At 40.1% G+C, this 22,102-nt stretch overlaps 2 protein-coding genes across 15 annotated transcripts in view; both read left to right on the forward strand.

The window, feature by feature from the left end:
- Positions 1–613: 613 nt before the first annotated feature.
- On the forward strand, positions 614–20,656 carry kansl1l (KAT8 regulatory NSL complex subunit 1-like). Of its 2 annotated transcripts, none has more exons than XM_069154583.1 (16): positions 614–717; positions 1,613–2,728; positions 6,568–6,712; positions 7,101–7,253; positions 7,847–7,950; positions 9,070–9,244; positions 10,266–10,428; positions 10,809–10,940; positions 12,098–12,244; positions 13,027–13,127; positions 13,453–13,565; positions 14,441–14,531; positions 14,621–14,733; positions 15,223–15,343; positions 17,353–17,575; positions 18,104–20,656. In XM_069154583.1, the coding sequence occupies exons 2-15, from the start codon at positions 1,665–1,667 to the stop codon at positions 17,572–17,574; spliced, it is 2,844 nt and encodes a 947-aa protein (XP_069010684.1). In that variant the 5' UTR covers positions 614–717; positions 1,613–1,664; the 3' UTR covers position 17,575; positions 18,104–20,656. The 2 variants fall into 2 exon arrangements, with proteins under 2 accessions (XP_069010684.1, XP_069010685.1); XM_069154584.1 differs by having other exon boundaries at positions 6,571–6,712.
- Positions 20,657–21,089: 433 nt separating this feature from the next.
- map2 (microtubule-associated protein 2) overlaps positions 21,090–22,102 on the forward strand; it is an 84,195-nt gene continuing 83,182 nt past the window's right edge. For 9 of the 13 annotated variants that reach the window (XM_069154568.1, XM_069154573.1, XM_069154576.1 and 6 more), the window contains exon 1: positions 21,091–21,178. The gene's annotated coding sequence lies outside the window, so the exon portion shown is untranslated. Of the gene's footprint in view, positions 21,179–22,102 lie in introns of all 13 variants that reach the window. The other 4 variants (XM_069154579.1, XM_069154580.1, XM_069154581.1 and 1 more) reach the window with 2 other exon arrangements.

Below are 22,102 nucleotides of genomic sequence, written 5' to 3' on the forward strand. Positions count from 1 at the left end.
GTTGGTGAATGCAATAGAGTTATAATCAATAGGTATAATCAAACCTTACTTTTATTAATGTAATGTAAATAAGAAAATGACATTTAGGGAAAAAAAAAATTGTCTTTGGAAATGTGGAAAAGTGGTGGGAAAATCAATGAAGCACGTAATATTTTGCGTGTGTAGAAACAACATTTTTATTTATGACTGTGTCCATCAGAGTCGGCTTTACAATCCCATTTTGCTGCAATAGAAATGGCTGAAGTGAAATGAAAAGACTGAATATATTATTTATGTAAATACATTTTTTTTGGGGGGGGAGGGACATAATTAACACTCGAAAAAAAAAGGTAAGAAATTGCAATACTTAACATACTGTCAAATGTCTTAAAATCGTAACAAAACAGTGATATCGTAACAACATCGCATCGTGAGTTGATTAACGTAACAACATCCCGCCTCGACTGCGTGGAGCCATGTATGAGCTTTTGGAGAGGCCGTGAACGCATCACCAGGAGTCTGGTCCTGCCCCTCCTCCTTCAGATGTGCTTCGTCCTCTCGGCAGTTGGTGAGAGGAGGAGGAGGAGGAAAACCAGAAGGAGGAGAAAGAGGAGGAGGAGGAGGAGGCGCACACACACACACACACGGAAAAAAAAAAAAAAAAATCACTTAACAGGAGAGCGGATCTGTGTCACAAATAAGTGTCACCGTTAGATCGCCATACATTGCACCGGTCAGGTGAGTCGACACACTTTAACCGGACTTTAACGTTGTTGTAACGGCTCAGCTATCTCTAGCAGTTACAGTTGGCAGTTAAATGTATTTTTTTTTCTTTAATGTTAAATTTAATCAGTGATATTAAACCGCTGACTTTTACCTGAGTGATAAACTTACGGTTCGTTTTTTTTGTTTTTGTTTGTTTTGGTATCTTTTCGCTTCACTTTTCAGCTCCGGTCGCGGTCCGTTAGTTTGGTCGTTAACAAACAGGGAATCACGGTGACGCAAATGAACCGTACAGCGGGGACTCGACGGGGGAGTTTGTCCTCCCAAAATATGCGTGTCATGACCATAATTATTGTTTGGAAAATCTTTCCTCAACCGGAGAGGACTGGTGACTAATTCACGAGCTCTCGGGAAGCGTCCGCACACCGTTACCCGTTAAACCATTAAAAAAAAAAAATGCAATCAACGTCAAGCTAGTTGACGTGCACTTTCTTTGGTGTTTATTTTTTTGCCGCTACGCTTGCGCCAGTCTTTTATTAACAATGTCAGTCTCCATTCGTTGTCAGTGACTTTTCCAGTCTTGTCCTGCCATTTGTTACGTTCAGTTTTCCATAGACTGTATTTTCGTGTTAGGATTCAGTGTTGGAGAGTAACAGGTACTTGACCTGAGTTTATTTCAATTTGATGCCAGTCCTCGCTGCACTACTTTTCAGAAGTAAAGATTGTATATTCTACTCAACCACATTTAATTGACAGATTTGACAGAATAGATAGTATAACAAGCTTTTTAAATACAACAATTTGTTTAAGATTAAACCAGAGATTTACACACACAAAAAAAAGGTGTTGTAGTTTGGGCCAAACTTTTTTCCCCCATAAACTTACCAACAGATGTTTTTCTTCCTGCCAGATCTTTCAAGGTGCAGCCTGTGAAGTCTGCTGCCTCAGCTGTCTGGAGGGGTATGGCCCCAGCCCTGAACAAAATCCTAAAAAATGGCCTCGGGATCCACTTGTCCTCGCCTTCTGCCTCTGTCAGACTGGACTCAGACGGGAGAGTCATGTGCAGCACTGAGCTGGAGCCTCACATGAGATTGACAAATGATACTGACCTCCAGAAGATGTGGCTGAACCTTTCCTCGTTTCGCTTCCTAAGCTCCTGCCTCCCCTCGAGCCTCCTGGATGCCCCTGCCGACCGTGTACTTTCACCAGGTCTTCGGACGTCTGCCAGCATGTGTGAGACGGCGCCCCTGTCCAGCCCGGGCTCCCTTGTCGGCTTCCTGTCCCTCAATGAAGACCTGAGAGATTCTCATCGGGTGGCCTCTGTCTTCCCAGGTGTACCAGACATATTTTTAGTCCCCCTCCCTGAGCACAATAGCCAAGAGGCTTGTCTGCTGCATGGACAAAGTGCTGCTCCTGAATGTAGGCCAGATGGTGGTGATGTGCATCACTCCTCACTTAGCCTTTGCAGTGTTTGTCCTTCGTATTCCCATGGGGAAATTAAGTCTCAGGGCTGCGCTCCCTTTTTTGCAACCCTTCCTACATGGACAAAGGAGAATGTAGCTTCAGTGCAGCCTTGTATTAACAAGGTGAATCTTGATCAGCATGCATCCAGAGCTGTGCTAGAGGAGGCTGTGGAGGGGCAGCTGTCCAGGCAGGCAGGGCTGCACGGCCGAGCTTCGAGGCTTCAGAGGAGACTGCAAGTCCTGCTAGGAGAGCACGCTTTGCTGCACTGTGACCAGCAATTGGATGGGCTGCAAAAACACTGTCAACTTGGAGATTTGTCTCTTGAAAGCCTGGACTCTACACATCCTGGTATAGTACATCTCCAGGCTGGCAGTAAACCCCATTTTTCTTGGCCAGAGTCGTCCACAGCCTCGTCTTCCTTCGCACAGGTTGGAGAGTTCAGCCACTCCAGCCAGGTGCTTCTGAGGGGCCTGCAGGAAGCCCTGGACTCTGAGGCCACGGCAAGCAGCAGCTCAGATGAGGAGCCTGAGGAAGACCAGATTCAGAGCAGGATTTCACCTGTGTGAGTATCCAGCAAGTGAAAATATGTACAGTTGCATGTGTTCTGTTATAATATGCACACGAGTCAACAAGACTAAGACTTAAAATAACAAAGGTGGGAGATAGTATCAGCTGACTGAGTGGAATGTAGTGCCTGTTCAAAAACATATTTTCAACTCAAAGAACATGGAAGGGTTGGTTTGTTTGAACAAGATGAAACAAGTTTCCTCTTTTCTTTTGAGGTCAGTTTGAATTGAAGTCTGGTTCTTATTTTGAAAGTGTGTTGCTGGCACAGCTGCTTATTATAGCTAAATAAACCAGCTAGAGGAAAGACTACGCAGATCCCCCGAACAGCATATTTCACCCATCAAGTTGAGCTAAATCACATCATTTCAGTGTCTGACATCTGCTAATGCTTGAAAAAAAACATTTCACAAGGTTGCGCTTTTCTGGGATTTGGTTATGATAAAAACAGCTGAAATCACTGGTCTTGTTTTAATTCAGACAAGTGGTGGGTACAAAGAGGTAAACTTGCACAGTGTGGTATCAGTCAGTTCAGGACATTAAAGGCACTGCAAACATAGTTTGAGAGAACTAGAACAAAAGTGGCACTGAGATGGTGTTGATTGCAGATAATGAACCTATTAAGTTAAATTTGTTTGACATTATGGACATATCTGTTAATGTGCAACTACAGTATAAATGACAAGAATGACCCAAGAAATACACCGTTTTTTTTAAGATGACAGTATAAGTTTTGGAAAGTCAGCTGCGTCTGTGTAAGAGGTCCACAGAGCCTCCGCAGTGTAAGATGCATGTTTTACTTGGCCCTCAGCGAAGTCAACAGTGTGGTTGTCATAAGTAGGAGGTTTGTGCTCCCAGCTGTGGAGAGTGTTAGGACATTTTTTTTTTTTTAACCAATGCGCTCACATATTTTTCTCTTTCCATGCTGCAGTCATAACAGCTCTCTTTACCCACAGGATAGGAAATAAACACAGATTTTCCAGCAAGCCAGCTACTTGCCAGCCATTCTGTGCCATCACGCCTCGGCTCCTCCTCTTTCTAGTGAAAAATACTTTGAAAGTGTGTCTGTATTAGAGGTTTGGATGCCTGCGGTGCTGCTTTACTTTAGTCCTGGCTAAAAGGGCGTTGTATTGCCCCAGAGGGAAAAGGATGAATGACTCGTCTCGAATGAAATGTTGTGACATTCTGGAATCAGTGTATTTTGTGACGTTAACAAGCCACAGGAAACATTATCAAAATCAGAATTTTGCACATATTTTGCCACTTTGGTTAATGTCTTTGAATTTTTCAGGTTAATATTGTAGCCGATGTCCAAACTAAATAAGGTATACTGTAGGATTAAATGCATGGAAGGGGGACATTTGGGCTAAAACTGATCTATCTAATCTAATAGATTATTGATTGTCAAAGCTTTGCTGAAAAGTAAATTGTATGCTTTGTTATTGTTTTGTTTTTTATCCATCATTGCCTCATCGTCATGTCTACTTGAATACAGATTCTGGATTTAGTTTGGGAACATATGTTAGAGCAAATCTTTTTTTTTATTAAGATTATTTATCTGGCTGACTGTAGATAGTGTCAGCGGTACTGATTTGTGGACCTCAATATTTATCTTCAGCTGCTAACCCACCAGGGCATCTTAAAAAATAGCAGCATTATAATCATTCAGGGTGAAGATTTGGAAGGTGTGAATATAACAGAAGACGAGAACATGATATTGTCAAGCTTAGACTGTATTTATTTTGAGAGCAAAACAGTACACCAGGCAAGGCTCCCACACTAACTAACATACATATTCACTTCAGACGTTCCTGAGAACAAAATATTTGCCTGGGACTGTGTAGTGTTGGTTTAAATTTTAAGCTTGCATCACCCTAACAAACCCATTATGTCAGTGGTCTTGGTCAATCCCATTTAACCTTTGTTTTACCACTCAGATAGGGTCCAGCTAAAGTGTTTTGTTTTTTTCCCTTCAGTAAAATATTCTGCAGTTCTTTGACCACTCTGTTGGCTTCCTGTGATTCCTCAATCACTGCAGTAAACAAACTTAAAATGGTTATGAGGTCTGAAAACAGGAAGGAGAAAAGATTGTTTTACGTGTTTGGTGTTGTGTGACCTTTTTATTTGGCTGGCTTCAGTCTTCTTGGAAGTGTGTGTGTGCCCTTTGTCTGAGTCTGCTCTCCTTCTGTACGGAACAATGCTCTGCGCTTCATCTGTAAACCTCCCCTGGGGAGTTTTTATGCTGGGTTCCTCCTTGAAAAGGATAGCCCCTTGCTGGGAAGGGAACGGGCCATTGAGCACCTTCAAAAAAATGTGGAAATAGTTTACCTTTAACTTTCTACATATAAACTTGTGAAGCAGTGACACGGTTTGACTTTGAAAACCACATGTTTATATTGCGCATTTTCTGCACTGGCAGCAGTCCTTTGCACCTCCAGCTGTTGCTCATTTTTTTTTCTTTTCAGTTTTGTTTAAATTTACAGTAAGGGAATATTTGATAAAGAATCATTGCTTCAGTTTAAATGAAGGACACACCCGGTTTTCTGGGTGTGTCCAATGCGCCTGCACGAGCCAAGAAACTCAAATAGGGGAATTTGTAAACCCAAAACTACTTGCTGGAGCCAGGCATTTATCCAACTGGGATTTGGCTGCGAAATTGCATACATTCTCACAGTAGAGGATAGCCATTGTGTCACTAAATCCCATATTTTATTTAGCAATGTCAATGCCATCATGAAATATGTATGTCGATATGCAGTTAGTGAACCTGCACACTAACAGGTACGAAGCAGCCATTTCCCGTCCGTGCTCTTCTCCTGTCTCGGCTAATGCCCGGCAAATATTCCTGGAATTTTCTCATTATACAGTTGGAAAGAGCTGCAGGGCGGCCAGGTCTGATCATTGTCTGTGGAGGAGAGAGAGAGCCTCCTGCTTTACAAACAGATATTAGCCCAGGGTTGAGTGAAACTCATCTGAGAAGCATTCATTAACCACATATTGACTTTGCTTTTGGCTGCTCTTTTTCATATTGGACATAAACTCAGTAATCGTGTTCAGACAGGCCAACAACATTTAAGGTATTTGATTAAACAGGCTAACAGTGAAATAACTACCTCATGATATCAAAGGGTATTTGTAAGGTACACTGTGTGTGGCTGCTTGCTGACTCGCCTAACCTTTCCCTCTCCTTCATCAGAGTGTTTGAAGTGGGGGAGTCCCTCTCTGTGCTAGCCGAGGTCCAAGAGCACTACCATAGCAACTATTGCCCTGCTGAAGTCAGCCAACCACACACACAAAGAAGATAAACGCTAACTGAACAGGCTACTGCCATGGAAACATACTATAGACACACACCACACAAACCAAGTGTTTTATTCTGTGGCCTAGATAGGCTTTTGTGCTTCAGCAATATTCAACCCCCCATGCTGTTAGAATGCTCAACAATTTACATGCTACAAGGAAACATGGCTGTGGAAAATAGGTCACATGTCGGCAAAGCGGGAACACAAATTTGCAAGCTGATTAATTGTTTTTGGTTTGTGTTGATTGTCTTTTTGTTTTTCAGTCTCTTCCCTCTTTCCTTTCTTGTGTCACTTTTCCCTTTGTGGTTCGTATATGCTAATCTCTTCATGCACTTTCCACTGGTCAGTTTCAAAGATTGCATTCATCGTCTTGAAATACCGCCCCATTCATGCCTGAAATCCAAGTTGTTTTACAGATTTAAAATTCTTTTTTTGTGAGGCTGGATCGGGGTCTATATTTGACAAAGATGAATATACTATTATAGTGATATTACATGGGTGTAACTGTCATCCATCACCCTGCCCTTCCTGCCAGCAGCAGCAGCAGCTGTGAGAGGCAGTGGCTGGAAGAGAGAGCGGAGCTGAGCAGCAGTTGGAGCTGGTTGCAGCTGCGTCTGGCTGAACTGGATGGGAGGATACAACAACTGATGGCGCTCCACAAGCATATACGCACCACCAAGGTATGACAAAGGTTGTCTGTAACCACCTAAATAAAGGGCAGCTGACACAATGTACCAACTGACTCAAGTTCAAGTCTTAATAAAAAAGTCTGTTTTGTGTAGGGATCACTAATTTAGCCTGCCAATATTTAAAACTGAAACAGGAAATGAAGTTTTACCAAGGGTCAATTAACCTTATTACATTATTACACATTACAGAAGCTCTAAGCATTGTTTTTTTTTTTACCAGTACTTGGCAGAAAGATACAAAAACAAACTCACAGCAACTTTCATGGACTACAAGCGCTGTGAAAAGTGAGCGAATGAATGTGAATATGAACGGACAAATATATGTTATAGATAAAGGTGTAACGTTTGCTATCTCTGTGCGTCTGTGTGTCTGTCTAAGGGTGGTGTGGTGCTTGCAGACTCCCAGCCTCTATCTGACAGGCTGATTAAGCAGACCCTGCAGAAGGAAAAGGCGGGGTTATCTTGCACTGCCACAGATGCTGACACTGATTCCTGCAGCCCCACACGCCTTCTGCACAACATAGAGAGACAGGTAGGAGGGCGGGACTATTACACACACACACACACACACACACACACACACACACACACACAATACCGGGTGTGAGATTGAAATCAAGAGGATAAGGAATCTATAATTCTATATACTATGTCAGGAGATTGTCTTTTTCCACCTTATTATCTTACTTTAAAGTGTGGTGTGTAGAAAAGCGCAGGAGGTTCCTTATCTGTCATGTTATATCCTGGTGTCAGGTTGAGAGGGTTAAAATAATCAGTAAGAGTATGCTTATGGTTTGACCCGTGTGTTATCATGCTAAAACAGAGGCTGCAGGTGGAATTAATGAATTCCTGCTGCTTTATGAAGTCTACTCGGAGGGAAAGAGAGCTTTCATTGTTCCAGCTGTTGAAGCTGACATCGCAGCCTTTTAATCTAATGCAGTACGGACTGTCTTAATAGCATTTAAAGTTGGACTTAGATGTGCATATTAATGTGTTCTAGTTTAAAATATTAAGATTGATACACAAGTCAAAGTACAGATTTCTGTTCAGATGGTTGTATTTCACACTTCGATTTCAATTGATAAATTTGGGAGATGCATTATTTTGGTGATGTCCTCATTGCAGAGCGCCCAGCTTAGCCAGATCATCAACAGTCTGATGCCCCCTCTCAGCTTTTCACCGCTCTCAAAACAACCACAGACCTGGAGAGGCAAGAGAGCCTTCATAAGGTAGAGAGGATATACAGTTAGAGTTTGTAACTCCCTCAGGCTGTCACACGCAGGAAATTTTAGTTGAAGATTAATTGTCACACAAATAAGTGTGATTAATGATTTAATTGTCTTTTTCTGTTCATTTTATGTGACTACAAGCTTTATCATAGTTTATTAATGCATATACAACTTATGAAAGAGAAGAGACACTCGTGGTGTTTAGCTTTGTAACTAAATCCATGTTAATGTCAATAAATGCTTATTGAAATGTTGTCGGTTGAATATTAAAAGTTTCGCACCTCAAGATAACCAGTTGGTGGCGCTAATTTTCTTCATGTGCATTTAAACCACAGCAGAAGAAAGGGGCGAGACGAGATGACATCATTAAAAGAGCTCCAGTCAAACCTTAAATGGTTGAAAATTATGCAAAAATATTGATGGAAGTATGAAATTAAGCGAACGATTCTAATGATGATGATTATGGTCAAATACATGTGATCAGGCGATTATGTAATAAGTTACAAGTCTAGTGACACCTGTATTACAATAACCCGTGCAGTTTACGAATATTTTCACAAACATGAATTCAGAAACATTTAATATCTGTGGAACTCTAGATATGGACTCTTGAGCTCATACTAGATTAGATCAGACACTTTTAATCTCCATTGAAAGAAATAGATTCGAGGAGAAATAACTAAAACGTGTTTTTGAAATACATAGAAAGCGAGAAACTTGAAGTGATTGAACTTTGACTGTTATTTTTATCAGGCATAGGCTGCAAACAAAGTTATCAAAGCTGAAAGCATGCTCCTTCATGTAATATAAACCAGAGAAACTGCCTGGCTCTCTTCATCTAGACTTGAATAATCCCTCCATGTCTCCCCTCCCTGCTGCCTTTTTAACTCTGTCTGGCTCTGAAGATAAAAGCCACATAATAAATGAAAGACATTCAAATGTTTGTTCATTCATGTACAGTAACAAGTGGGTGTGAGTTGGTATCATTTGTTTGTGTTTGTTACTGAACAATATCAAAGAGATCAATACCTTAAATAACTCAGATTTTTCGTACGGGTGGTGTGAGCATGAGTCATAACAATGAAATTTCCATGACCTCATCTGATCTCTCTCCGGCAGTGGTCAGAGCGGAGACGATGTTTTTGCGCCTGGGAGCTCAAAAAGAAGGAGACTGGGAACCAGGAGGCTCTTCAGAGCGGACGTATCGTGCGTGTGTGCCCGCACCCGACCCCTGGTCACCTACCACAAGCCCAAACTGTTCACTTTCAACACCTACAACCCGGGCAGTCCACTGGTAGGTTATATGTCGGCTCCTTCTTCCCTTAGTCTGTGTCTAACCATCTTCATGCAATATGTACTGTAAATGTCAAAGCACAAATCTCAAGATTTTGTTTTCCAATATCTCAAAATAGATACAGCGCATGCACATATATCCTCCAACAATAGATTTCTGTATCTCAATATGGAATACCCAAATAAACCTATTTATTTACAATAAATCACCTTTGTCCTTTTATGTTAAAGGTTGAAAAGTTAATCAGTGTGACAGCATAAAGAAGCTATAAAACATATTTACTCATTTATTCAATTACATTTTTCACAGATTCGTGTGAAATGTGGCTTCAAAGTAGTCGGTCCTGGTCAGGCTTTAGTCGTTGAAAGCCATTTAGCTAAAATAGTTCACCAAATTAAATAGGAATTAATGTTTAAAGCCGGACACCGGCTTTTAATTAAACAACGATGTCTCGTGGGCTCACTTCACATAATCAAATGCATGGTGATATTTTAAAGCCGTAGCTTTGATTCAGCCTGTGGGCCAACACGTAGTGCCGCAAATAAAATCAGGGGGTGGCGATGGTGGTGTGTGTCAAGTGGTTGGCAAAACACTGCTAAGCTTCATACCCTTGTAGTAATGAACATTCATACAAATATATGTACATATTCAACACATTAAAATGTCGACATGCCTTTGGATATCCAACGCCAAAATATTTATAGAGTTTTAACATCTTGCTGAACACTGCTAATCTTGCTGGCATAGAAACCCAGAGTGATTAAATCTTCTCGAATGAGCAGCCCTCAGCCGCCACCATTGTGATATTGGCAGATGACAAAAAAAGCTTTTAACAGTTTAATTACATTGATCAGTGTGCTTCAGCAGAGATCAGTTTACTTAAAGCTTAATGACTCATTCCCAAACAAAACACACAAGAGAAGCCAAAGTAAACATTGTATAGGGAAAGTCTGTGTCCTGACTATTGAGCACGATGTGGTGAATATGTTTTCTCTCTTGTTTTCCTGCTCTTGTGCTGCAGGACTCGGGAAAATCCACGTCTACTCTCTCGTCATCTTCCTGTTCATATTGCTCTTCTTGTGACCCTGTGGTCCTCTGCTCTGATCCTGACTGCAGCTCCAGTACGGTCCTGTCTTCCAGCACCCTCAGCTCCAGACCTCACTCTGTGTCCTCTTTTTCATTTGGTAGGAGAAACACAGCTATTGTTGTACATGTGCAAGAGTTGTAAGCTAAGCAAGGCTTTTTTATGTTCACTTCTCCAGTGTTGTCTTAAAGGTACAGTTCTAAAGAGAAATTTATATTTTTCTAGAGTTTTAATACTCGTAGATTCTGGGAAATAGAACAGTTATATTTCTTACTGTGCAGACACGTTGAAAAAATGCTAATGTGTGACACGAGCTGTAGTAAACAATGGATGTACGTACTTTGATATGGGTTACATGACGTGTTGCCCTTGATTTTTCCATCAAGAGATTCACTGAGTAAGTGATTATAAACATATAAGGTTGCTAAAATTCTTGTTTTACTTTGGCCACATACTTAAAACTGTGTTGTCTCCTCCCAGAAACCTCCATATGCCACTACGTACAGAGGGTCCAGGCCAGAGAAGAATGGTCCCAGAGACCTTTAGTTATCAACAACCGACCGTCCTGTCCAGCAGACTACAAAAGACGCAGCTCCACCCCCCTGCACAACAGTAAGATCCTTTCTTATACCAGCACTGATTACATATCCTATCTTATTCAATGGTGCTCTCTCCTCTTACATTCTGTTTAGTCTACTTCTGCTCTAATTAATGTTGATCATACTTTCGTTTACATAACTCAGGACAGTTCAGGAATAACCTGCGGCATTGGAATCATTGTCAAGTGTTGAGTAATATAACAGTGAAAGGCAGAGGTGCCTCTGGATTTAAAAATCTATAGCCACAGTGTTATTATTCGTCTAACAAATAGGACCTTGCTGGCTCCACTTTGCTTTACTTTGATCAGTAAACTCTCTTTCAATAATGCCTTTTATAAGAATAGTACTGGTTGTACTTTTTTGTTGCGGTTTTGTTGTTGCACAGCACAGAACACCATGAATAACTTATACATGAATCATTGGTGTTTACTTTTCCATTCAAATGTATTGTTCATATATATAACTGTAAATAACGTCAGTTTCATTTGGAACTTTCTTTAGATCACATTGTCTTCGTATGATGATTCATACATAATTATAACAAACTGACAGTTCCTCATATTGAGACAATAGTTCCATTTACTTCTAATCAGTGAAGGGAAACAATAACTCTTAATAAAATGGATGCTTCAAAGTCGACTGCTCCGTTTCCTTGTTATCTCCCTGTGGACCATCATAATTGGTTCCTAGCATGTCAGATATCCACTGAGTCTGTATGAGGCTTCCAGCTGAGCAGCTGATGAAGCATTTTGCCAGTGTCAGTATGTGTCTTTGTATATTTGTCAGAAGCTAATACATCTGTATTCATATACCTGTGGCATAACGGTATGAAACAAAAGGTAGATTTTAGGTATCAATCTATTGATTCCTGTTTTGTGTTCCTTCATTACTTCTGCCTCTCTCCTGCTTTTCTCTCTGATGAAATCTAAACCATTTTTTTATACTTCTACATTTGGCCAGCCCGTTATGTGTAATCTGATTACGGCAAATAAATCTGGTGTTGTAAGGGGAGAGGCACTTACTTGTACAAAAAATACAGCTAATGGTGAAGATTTTAGTTAAGGAGCTTTTTCTCACTTGCGAAAAAGTGTAAAATCCCTATTAAACCCCCATTAACTCAGATTGTGTGTGTGTGTGTGTGTGTGTGTGTGTGTGTGTGTGTCATTATAGGTCACAAATACAAGCAAAATGCAAGGCATCCAAAAAACAGAGTCATGGGTCTGTCACCAATCAGGTTGTCAAGCTCTGCTCGGAGTAAACACAGCAGAGCCAATCAGAGGAAAAGGAAGAGCAGACACATCCATAGACTGATACAAGGTGTGTATGTACAGTGCAGGTCACGTTGCATTGCAGGTAAATCCGTCTGTGATTAAATGGCGACAGTGAAATCAGCCAGGCTTTAGAGCCCAAGCGGGAAGATTGATTGCTACGGTTTACTGTCATCTGGACATTTGATTGGATTTATCAACAATGAAACTGATGACTGTGAACATGATTAACTTCTCTGTAGTTAGAGGAGAAGTCTGTGCTAACATTGTGGTTTAGTTACATTCAAGGTTGTAGTGCTATTTGTCTAAGAACAGAAGTGTGCATTTGATGTCTCCTACGGTGGCAAATTTACATAGAACAGTCAATAACGTATATTTTCACATCTTAAATTTAATGAAGTCAATGTAATCATGTTTTATAATCCTGCGATCTTCAACTGTTGTTCCGGATTACTCATCTCAAGTGCCATCGTCCGATTTTATTCATAACACTTTCCTGCAAATGTTTCCGAATAAAAACTTTTCCGTCTAATGAAATGTTAGACGGCATTTAATTTGAAACAGATACAGCAAGTGTTGCGTTTGTATTAACAGCATAATGCAGTAGCTTTAATAGGACAGAGGATCGGATCAAAACAACTGCAAACATTTTATTTCCTCGCTCGTGTTACGTGTAGGGATGATGTTCATGTTTCTCAAGAAGTGAGATTAGGGTTGAATTTTTGTTAAACTCATTAGAGTAAAGTTAAGATTTTATTTAGTCTTCTTTATGGTAAATAGTGTCTGTTATAGCTACACACTCGTCTGATATGTGTGTTTGTGTCGAACCAGATAATGAAGATGTCCTGGACCAGCTCTGTTACCTAGAAGAAAGTTCAGATGATGTGCTGGAGGAAAACTACAGGCATGTTTCACGCAAGCAGGCCTTACAGGTAAAACGATGATTTTTGTATCACACCTGAGCATTAACTTTGTGTTAAGTTACACAGATGACATAGAGGCTAAAAGGTCACAAGGGTGAAAGACCAAAAGTGAAATTAGTTACAAATTACAGTGTTAGAAGCCTCTAACCTCACTAAGGGTTTAGTAATGGACTTATTTACTTTAAATTAAACAATTGCGTGCGATGAAGCATTTACAGAAAGCCTTTGTCACTGCAACCTGGCAATGTAAAATGACTTTGTAAGGGCGAACACTTCTGAATCATTGTGAACTGTCACGTTGGTCTTACTTCAACCTGGCCGTGTTCTCTTCTAGGGCTTCGCTCGCAAACGCCAGGGAGAGAGTGTGTACAACATCAACAACATTGTCATCCCCATGTCACTGGCTAAAGTGGAAAAGCTGCAGTACAAAGACATTCTAACTCCCAGGTATGGAACATGAAGGAGTTTTGTGTAACGGTCATAGACTGTATATAAAAGTGGACGTAGCTTCCGGCTCTGAAAAATGAGGCTGATGCGGAAGTGCCTTGAACTGTGATACCAACGGGTACCGCTAGAGGGCGACTCTAAAAAGCCTTCCCGTTCCATAGACTCCCAATCAACTAGTCTTGTGAAATTCTCAGTCAGTAAAATTTCTCCATGATTTATGTCGGTTTTGCTAGCTAAAATCGTTCCTTCTCATTAGTTTTCTGTCCGCCCATCTCAAAATAATCCGGTCATAAATTATAAACTAAGCTTCAAAAAGCTGTGTCTGTTTGATTGACAGATCTGTGGTGCAGTCAGGTTACGGCTATTGGTGGGCGGGACGTAGTATCCAATTAGATCGAGTCAGAACCCTCGCTCACTCCACCTCCCGCTCGCCCAAATATGGTCACTACCGCCTTGAAAACGCTCGGGATTAGCAAGATGGCGCCGGCCGAATCCCAAACTCGAGGCTTCATAACGGCCGTTCACAAACCAGTGGGTGACGTCACTGCATGTTGCCGCTTGGTTACGGTTCATGAAATTCTCTCTGGAAAACTAATGGCCACACTTAAGGTTCATGAATTTTTCTGCCGCTTCTGCAGTACTTACTCATTTGAATAAATGCATTTTAATATTGTATATAGTAATTTAATATAAACTTGAACATTGGGTGCAAGCTTTATAAGTTTTACCCCAATTTCCAGGTTTTTACATCTAATTTGTAATAATATAATTTGCTCGTACTTGACTTTTACTGTTTTAAGTCATAGAAAGCGGTTTGGCTCACTGTCCATCATCGTCATCATAACAATAACAGACCAAGGTTTTCCTTCTTGCAGTTGGCGGGTAGTTGAAACCGAGTCTCTGATGGAGATGGTGGCAGAGGAGGAGGAGGAGGAGGAGGAAGAGGAGGACAATGAGGAGGGGCAGGTAGTGTCTCATCACTTTGGACATGAACAATTTATTTTAATTTGTGAACAAACTATTATCTTCATCCCTCTGTGTTGTGTTGTACGCAGGTTGAGGATCTCAGTGATGAAGCTTTTGCTCAGAGGCACCTAGCTTTGGCGCATGGAGAGAAATTACGCTGGTCATCGTGGGGAAAGAGAAAATGCTGCAGGCGTCCTACAAGGTGGACACACACACACACACACACACACACACACACACACACACACACACACACACACACACACAGGCTCAAAAATGTAGTGTAGTGTTTTCCTACCATTGTCTTGGGAGGCGGTCCGCCCCGCTGATGCAACTCCTGCCCCGTCCGAAAGAAACAAAAACGTATGTACTCATAGAACTGCAGTTACGTCTAGTAACTACTATTTATTTACTTAGTTCCTGTGCACTTGTTTTTATTTTAACTGTCTGTTTCTCTGTTTTCTTAAACATTTGAAATTTTGGTTAGCGTTTGTCCTATTTCAGTCTTTTATTAGAATATGATTACAAAGAGGTGCATTTTGACCAATAGAATAAATCCCTCACTGACAAATACTGTGCTGAAGATGCAGCTGTTTTAGCCGTGTTTTTTTTTTTTGGTCTACATGTAAATATAGCTCAGTGGAATGTTGAGAAATGTTTTCAGAGTTTCATGCTTGTTTTTTCTCTCCAGATCTGGCAGCAGGCTGTTAGGCAGTGGGGGCGGCATGTACACATCAGGCGAGGAGAGCTCTGTGGAGTGGAGTTGTGCTCAGCTGGATGCTGATGAACAGCTGAGGTCAGAGCAGCGGCTGGTAAGATCAAAAGCACTACAGCTGAAACTTTGAATCCCCCAAGACAGTGTGCCAATCCAGGTGACACAGGAAGGCAACTCATACACAAGTCAATGCACAGCAGGTTTCTTTTGGCTGTGACATTTTTAATGCCATTATATAACATTGTTTCCCTTCTGTCACTAATATACAGTTTAACATTGACTATTAGATTTTTCAACACTTGTCTCTTCTTATCTTATGTAAGAAGTTAACCTATTTAAAGGTGATTTTGGTGGGCTGACTTGCGTTGTACATAGATCATTAGATTTTGTACAATTTCGTTTTGTGAATGGTTTTGTCGAAATTTCCTTTTGGAGTTTATTAAATACAAACCACATACAACTGTAGAATGAACTCCTCATGGAGGACAACCATAAAAAAACAAAACAATAATAGGCAAAGGGTCATAGCAGTAAAATTATTCTCATGACATCAAAGAGATTAAAAAGAGGAACTCTGTCTAAAGAGGTTAAGTAACTATAAAGAGTAGATTGAGAAACATATTGCCTATAGATAATCATGTTTCACTTCAAACCCAAACATTGCTCAAACAATACTTTCTCTTAACATTCCCCATCAAAGATTAAGCAGTTTTTTTTGTGTGTCCTTCAGCAGAGAGGACGAATATAAAGCAGCAAAAATGAGTTGAGAGTGAATCACTAGATGTTCCCATTTATCTTGCGTGAGCTACAAAGAGATGAGTTCTTGAGAGCCCACACAGATAATTGTCTCCACTCTTGTTTCATCTGATGATGCTCTGATTGCAGAGCTCTCCACTTTGGTTTGAAGATGGAATGAGTTGCGACTAAGCCAGACTTTCATAATCAACCTTCTCAACACCACAAACATCCCCTTCTTCACTGCTCTGCACTTTTTATGTGATCCGGCACCCACCATACCAGGCATGATTAAAGCACAACCTTCTGTCATGCACATATACAACACCACCATTACTTTATATTCAATGAAAGGTCTGATATGGAAACATCCCTCATAAGTTATAGTTTACAATTGAAAATGAGTTTTGAAATTCTGCATGTATCCCTCTCATGAAAGTCATACATATACTGGTGAATACTATTAAAAAAAAAAAAAAAAAGACATGATGCTTACTGACCGCATCACTGTCGTGCCAATAATCACGTTAAAGTACACCCTCTATACAACAAGTTACCAACCAAATAAAATATATAATCTAAATGAATTCATGTACATATATTTGAGGGCAATTCGCTCTCAAAATATACAACTTTTTTCTTTTTTTAGCAGGAGCTCCCGTTTCGATGGCAATACATGGGGTATGGCTAATACATGGAAAACAATCAGTCGCCTTAGTGGAAGCGGATGCAATGTTTACCACTCCAGGAAGTAGACCAGCCCTTAGCAACCACCGAGCAAGAGAGGATTTCTCGTCCGTTTTATTGCTTTCTAGAGATTGTTTCTCAAACTGAATAAATACAGCACATAGAAACACTAAACTGCTTAGCTGGCGCAATCTCGTTGTAAGTAAGATATCTGCTGAAAAAAAAAAATATTGATGGAGCCATGTGTTTTTAAGATTTTAGCACCGTGTCATGTGTTAAACATATCCGGTCAAGTTAGCCGCCACTCAGACTAGCTGTAGTGTTACTGTACGGGTGCTCGGAGCGACAAAAAAAGGATCAAAAGAGGCCAGATTTCGCCAAATGGGTCACAATTATTAGACCTATAACAAGTAAAAAACCAATATTTTATTGCATATGATATGAAATTCAACTCCAATTATATATTCCCATTGAGATGGAGGAGTGATATTTCTAGTGATGAGCAGGCCGTGATGCTTTATGGTGATTTGAGCACGTTCCAAATGCACAGTTGGACCAATCAGATCTCTGGGTCGGGAACTACTTGTTGTGTGATGTCACATCATATATACTCAGGTGTACATGTGAGGAGAACACACGGAACTGAATTACATGAAACCACGAGTCCTCTCTGCCCTCCTGCAGCCTCAGACCCCCTGGGAGCCACGGGTATTTCCTTTGGACGAGGAAGAGGAAGTTGCCCTCCTCTCTGATAAACTGGAAAAAGTCCCGTGGGATTGGACAGAGTCGAGCACAGCCTCCTCCACATCAAAGAACTCCAACTCCCTTCTGTCCACATCTCAGTCATCTTGTCCCACACTGCCCTCTCATGGACAAAGCAGGAGCAGTTCACCCGATGGCAGCTGAGGTAGCAGTGCCTTCCTTTTTACATGTTAGCTGGGAATTAATTCATGTTTATTGGTATGTTCATTTGTAGTTTTTTTTTTTTTTTTTTTTTTTTCAAAATATTTTTCATCCTCAACAAATTCTTAATGTGTTCATACATTTGGCACATATTTAGTCATTCTTATAAATTAAGTCTTTAAACCATGTGTCTCTTCAATTTATAAATCACTTAAAATCATTTTATCACTCATTCAATAATTTTGTTACTCATTCATCCATCCAGTTATACGTTTATGGTTTTATTATGTATTACTATAATTTGTCTATGTGTTAATTTTAATTAGATGTTTAGACTTTATTGTTTCATTAATTTTCATTCATGAAGACCGATTTCAGGCTTTTCATCAATTGAAGTTACGTCAATACAGAAGAGTGGACTCGAAACTAAACATTCAGAGTCAACATGTAGAGCTGCTTTTGACGGTTACTTATTGTATTCAGAATAATATATTTATCAATTAAATTAATCATTGTATGATTTCTTCTCCAGAACTCCTCACATCAGGGACCACAGCAGAAATCTGCCCTGAGGACCTTCACTGGGACATTTAATACATTCCATGAGGAAAGTGATTTAATGTATTTAATGCTAAATACTTTTAAGCAAAATTATTATTTTGTGAATATTGTGACACATCACAGTAGTTTTAACTGAACTGTAAAGCTCCGGCTACATTTTCAGGTTTTAATATAAAAGAGGTACTGTGTGTAAAGTAATATACCAGCAACTCCACTACAGTTACAGGTTTGAAAACTATATGTAGTTGTCACATGCTATTTATTTACATAGTTGTCTTAAAATGTCCTTACTTATATTTGATTTAGATGTCCGTTTTAATTTCATATATTCTTTTTGTTTAAAGATGTTGTCAATTTAATATATGATTTTTTTTATGAAAAAAAAGTAAGGTTGTTAGTAAACATTGTGGATGTCGTGCTTTAACATCTGGTTCATGTTTTTTTGTGTTTGTTTTCCAAAGGCTAATTATTGCTCAGTAGAGTTTATGCTTTGTAGAGAGGCAGTGTGATGGTTCATGTTCTGATGTGGGAAGCTAATGAGGGATCATATCGTTGTTGCTGCACTAGCAGCCCCCTACTGGTGGGTTTGAGGCCACACTTGGAAGGAGCTGAGAACTGAGGGATCGCCCTCGATCTCCACATGCATCATCGTCCTCCAGTAAAGGATTTATTTTGTGTTGAAAATAAGCAGATAAAACTACTGTGTGTATCAGATCAAAACTTGGAAAGAAAGAAGAAAACCATAACTTAAAGGTTTCCTGAAGCCCATCTGGAGGTTTTGAACTGTAAGCAGAAATGGAAAAAAATATATATATAAAATGGAGAAATTAGAAATTAAACGTGCATGCATAATTTGATCATTAAATAGAAAATCAGAAATTAGAATTTGATGAAGTGTTAGTTGCTATTAAACACTTAGTCTACAAATGAACAAGTAAAGCATCTGGTCAGTAAAAAGCTCTACCGTTTTTCTTTCAGTAATGTGAAGGATGTTTGAAACTCCTGCTACGTCTGCCTCAATAGGATGTGATTTATAAAAGCTAATACTGGATGGACAAACCATTGCCAAGGTCATTTCAGTGATTTGCTTGATTACCATTTATGGAGGTCATAGTTTTTTTTAAGGTCACAGACCCAGTAAAACAGCTTTCACTCAGATCCTGTATGCACAACCTCCTCTTAGAATATCCTTCACAGCCACCAGGAGGCCTACTGGGCAGATGGTGGTCAAGGTCATTCCTCTCATCTACATGTATGTATGTCATTTGCGTCACAGGGAGGGGGTACAGAAATAGACACTCAATTTTACAGAATTAATTTACAGATCATAATTGGCTGACTGCAGGTTTGACTAGGTGAAGATGGTTTATCTGTTCATTGAATTTAACCGGAATATTTCATAGAAAAAAAAAATCATATATGGTCGAGAGTATCACGACAATGCCAACAAGTCAACACCTCATATTAACAGGTGGATTTACTATCACCCCCCCCACACACACACACACCTCTCCTGTTAGACTTGGCAATAAAAAGCTGAAAAGCATCCAGATCTCTTGCTTCCCACCCGACCCGGACACCTCATCTCTCCATAGAAAGTGAAGGAGAGCCAACAGTTTCACCCCCATCTTTCTTCTCCTGAGCCACATCTGTCTAATTCCTGATAGCTGATGGGTAAAAATAACCTCAGATGGCCACATGTGGGCCATATTGCTTCTTCAAAGACAGTATAAGTCTACAAAATATTGTATCTACAGTACATATACACCAAGATGAATGTGTATATACACTTAGCTGCATTTGATGAAATTAACAGAACAAACAGCAAGTGAATTATTGGTGAATTAGTATTCATTCATACTCGTTTAATAGATAAACAGGCGTGTGCCATAGACTCAACTGTGTAGAGCAGTCATGTTACATGGCTGTAACTAAAGCAGTAACTCACTGGAGGGCGCTCTTCGACCAAAACATGTCTTCAACAGCCCACAGTCGAATTTATACAGCTTGATGTAAAGCAGCAACAATAATATCCTTCTGCTGCTTTTATCACGTTAAAGAACCTTACCATGTAAAATATAATGTAGATTTATTGTCCCCTATTTGTGAACATTAGGGGCTGTTTTTTTTTGTGTGTTTTTTTTTAGTTCCACAACACCGTTCACCAGTAGAATCCAGAGTCAAACCATTTCTGGGAAGACCTGCCTATTTCTGATCTATTTTTTTTTTTTTTCAACATTTGAGCTGTTTAAGCACATAAGATAACATTTATGTGTGATTTGTGAAGTAAAGCACGTAACCTGTGCACAATATGCATTACTAAAGTTATTTACTTACACTACATGTGTGCCATTAAGGGACAGCTACATTATGTCCCTAGGACATTCAAGCCAACATCCCACATTTTCTAACTTACTGTCAGCAGTTTCGAGAAAGTTGATCCCCGCAATACTTTTAAGTTCCCAATAAAAAAAATGAGAATCAATTCAAATTTTAGCTGCTTTTTTGTGGCTGTTTTTTTTTTTTTTTTCCAACAGAGTGTATTCTGGAGAAGCTCATTTTTAGCCTGTCAAGCTAACGGCAAAAGGTTTCTTCATGCTTTATGTTTTTGTTTTTTTTAATTTTGTTTTTTTTAATTTTTTAATTTTTTTTTTTAAGTAGCAAGTATTTTAACAACAGCAAAAAGCCAGACAGCTTAAGCCAGCACATTGCATCATTAAATTAGTTTTCACTGTTTTTTTTTTTTTTTGCATGAAGTTGGACCAGCTGCTGTTGAGTAACAAGTTAATCAATCTTTTACCTTTACGTTAACATTACACGTGGATGACTTCTCTCCTAATTGAAATGCACCCACACGTTTTTTTTTTTAATGTCACCGTTATATTGCAGCCTCTGTGGTGATTTCTGCGACAGCACCGTAAAGACTGGTGTAAACCTACATCCGATCTGTCCGCGTCACTAGTCCGGTCATTACGGTAAACGCGGGCTGCGGAGCCTCGGAGTCCGACAGACCCGGAGTTGCACTGGAAGACACTGCGCCGAACAGGTACTGAATTTACACTTCTTTTTTAATTTTTTTTTTTTTTTTTTTTTAATTTTTAATCTCTGTATCAGCTTCATACTGCAACCTACGAATTCACGAATGGCAACGACTATAAAGAAACGCGTGATAGTGCCGGTCAGAGTAAGTCTTTTCGAGCCGGCGGGAAGGGAACATTTCAGTGAGCTGAAGCTGAAATGATGAGGTGCCCCTCTCTGTGAGGATGGAGAAAGGACGCATTGTTCGTCTACAGGAGAACTGGGTCTGGGTTCTTACACGCGTCTGAGCTGTGGTTGTCTGCCAGGTTTAGACGAGCGGAGGGTCAAAAAAATATGATGTGAAATCACAGCCGAGCTGCTGATCTGGAAAAACGAAATCTCTTAAGATGGGTTCTGATTGACCTAATTGCTTTGCCTGTTGTTGGTCCGATAACGCACTTATTTTTGTTGACGGGGTTGAACGAATAACGTCTGCATTGTGCTACTTAGAGGCTTCCACCTACTGCGGTGACTGCGGGAACTCACTGTGCTGCGGTGGCAGTGCACGGCTATCAGGCTGAAGGGGTCTTAAAGCACATTACAGAGCGCTTTAATAGGAGGCAATTGTGAAGAGAGAGAAAAAAAAATCATTAAGAGGAAGGAAATATAACAGTCATTTATAATCTCGCTAATGAGAGAGAAAGAGGGAGGGGTGCAAAAAAAAAAAACAGGTGCTGAGTCATATCCCTCTCTGATTGATCACGCAAATTAAAGCTCAATATGTGCATGTTTGTAATTGTCATCATTACCATTGCATTTAGTGTGACGCAATTCTTGCAATCATTTGGCTCAGCTAATTTTACTTGATTTTAAAAATCATGCGATAAAGCCGGCTTCATTAAGATTCTCTGTTGAACACCTGCTCCATCACAAACCCCAACACAGCAATTGC

The sequence above is a fragment of the Embiotoca jacksoni genome, unplaced genomic scaffold, assembly GCF_022577435.1.
Source record: "Embiotoca jacksoni isolate LCO1_2020_lvr unplaced genomic scaffold, fEmbJac1.0.p SCAF_2, whole genome shotgun sequence".
Taxonomy (NCBI): domain Eukaryota; kingdom Metazoa; phylum Chordata; class Actinopteri; family Embiotocidae; genus Embiotoca; species Embiotoca jacksoni.

Bases quoted from the DNA above. Each gene is read 5' to 3' on its own strand.
- kansl1l (XM_069154583.1), top strand. From the start codon at position 1,665: ATGGCCCCAGCCCTGAACAAAATCCTAAAAAATGGCCTCGGGATCCAC. The intron at 7,254-7,846 runs GTAGGAGGGCGG...TCCTCATTGCAG, and splicing joins TGCACAACATAGAGAGACAG to AGCGCCCAGCTTAGCCAGAT. The intron at 10,941-12,097 runs GTAAGATCCTTT...GTGTCATTATAG, and splicing joins CTCCACCCCCCTGCACAACA to GTCACAAATACAAGCAAAAT.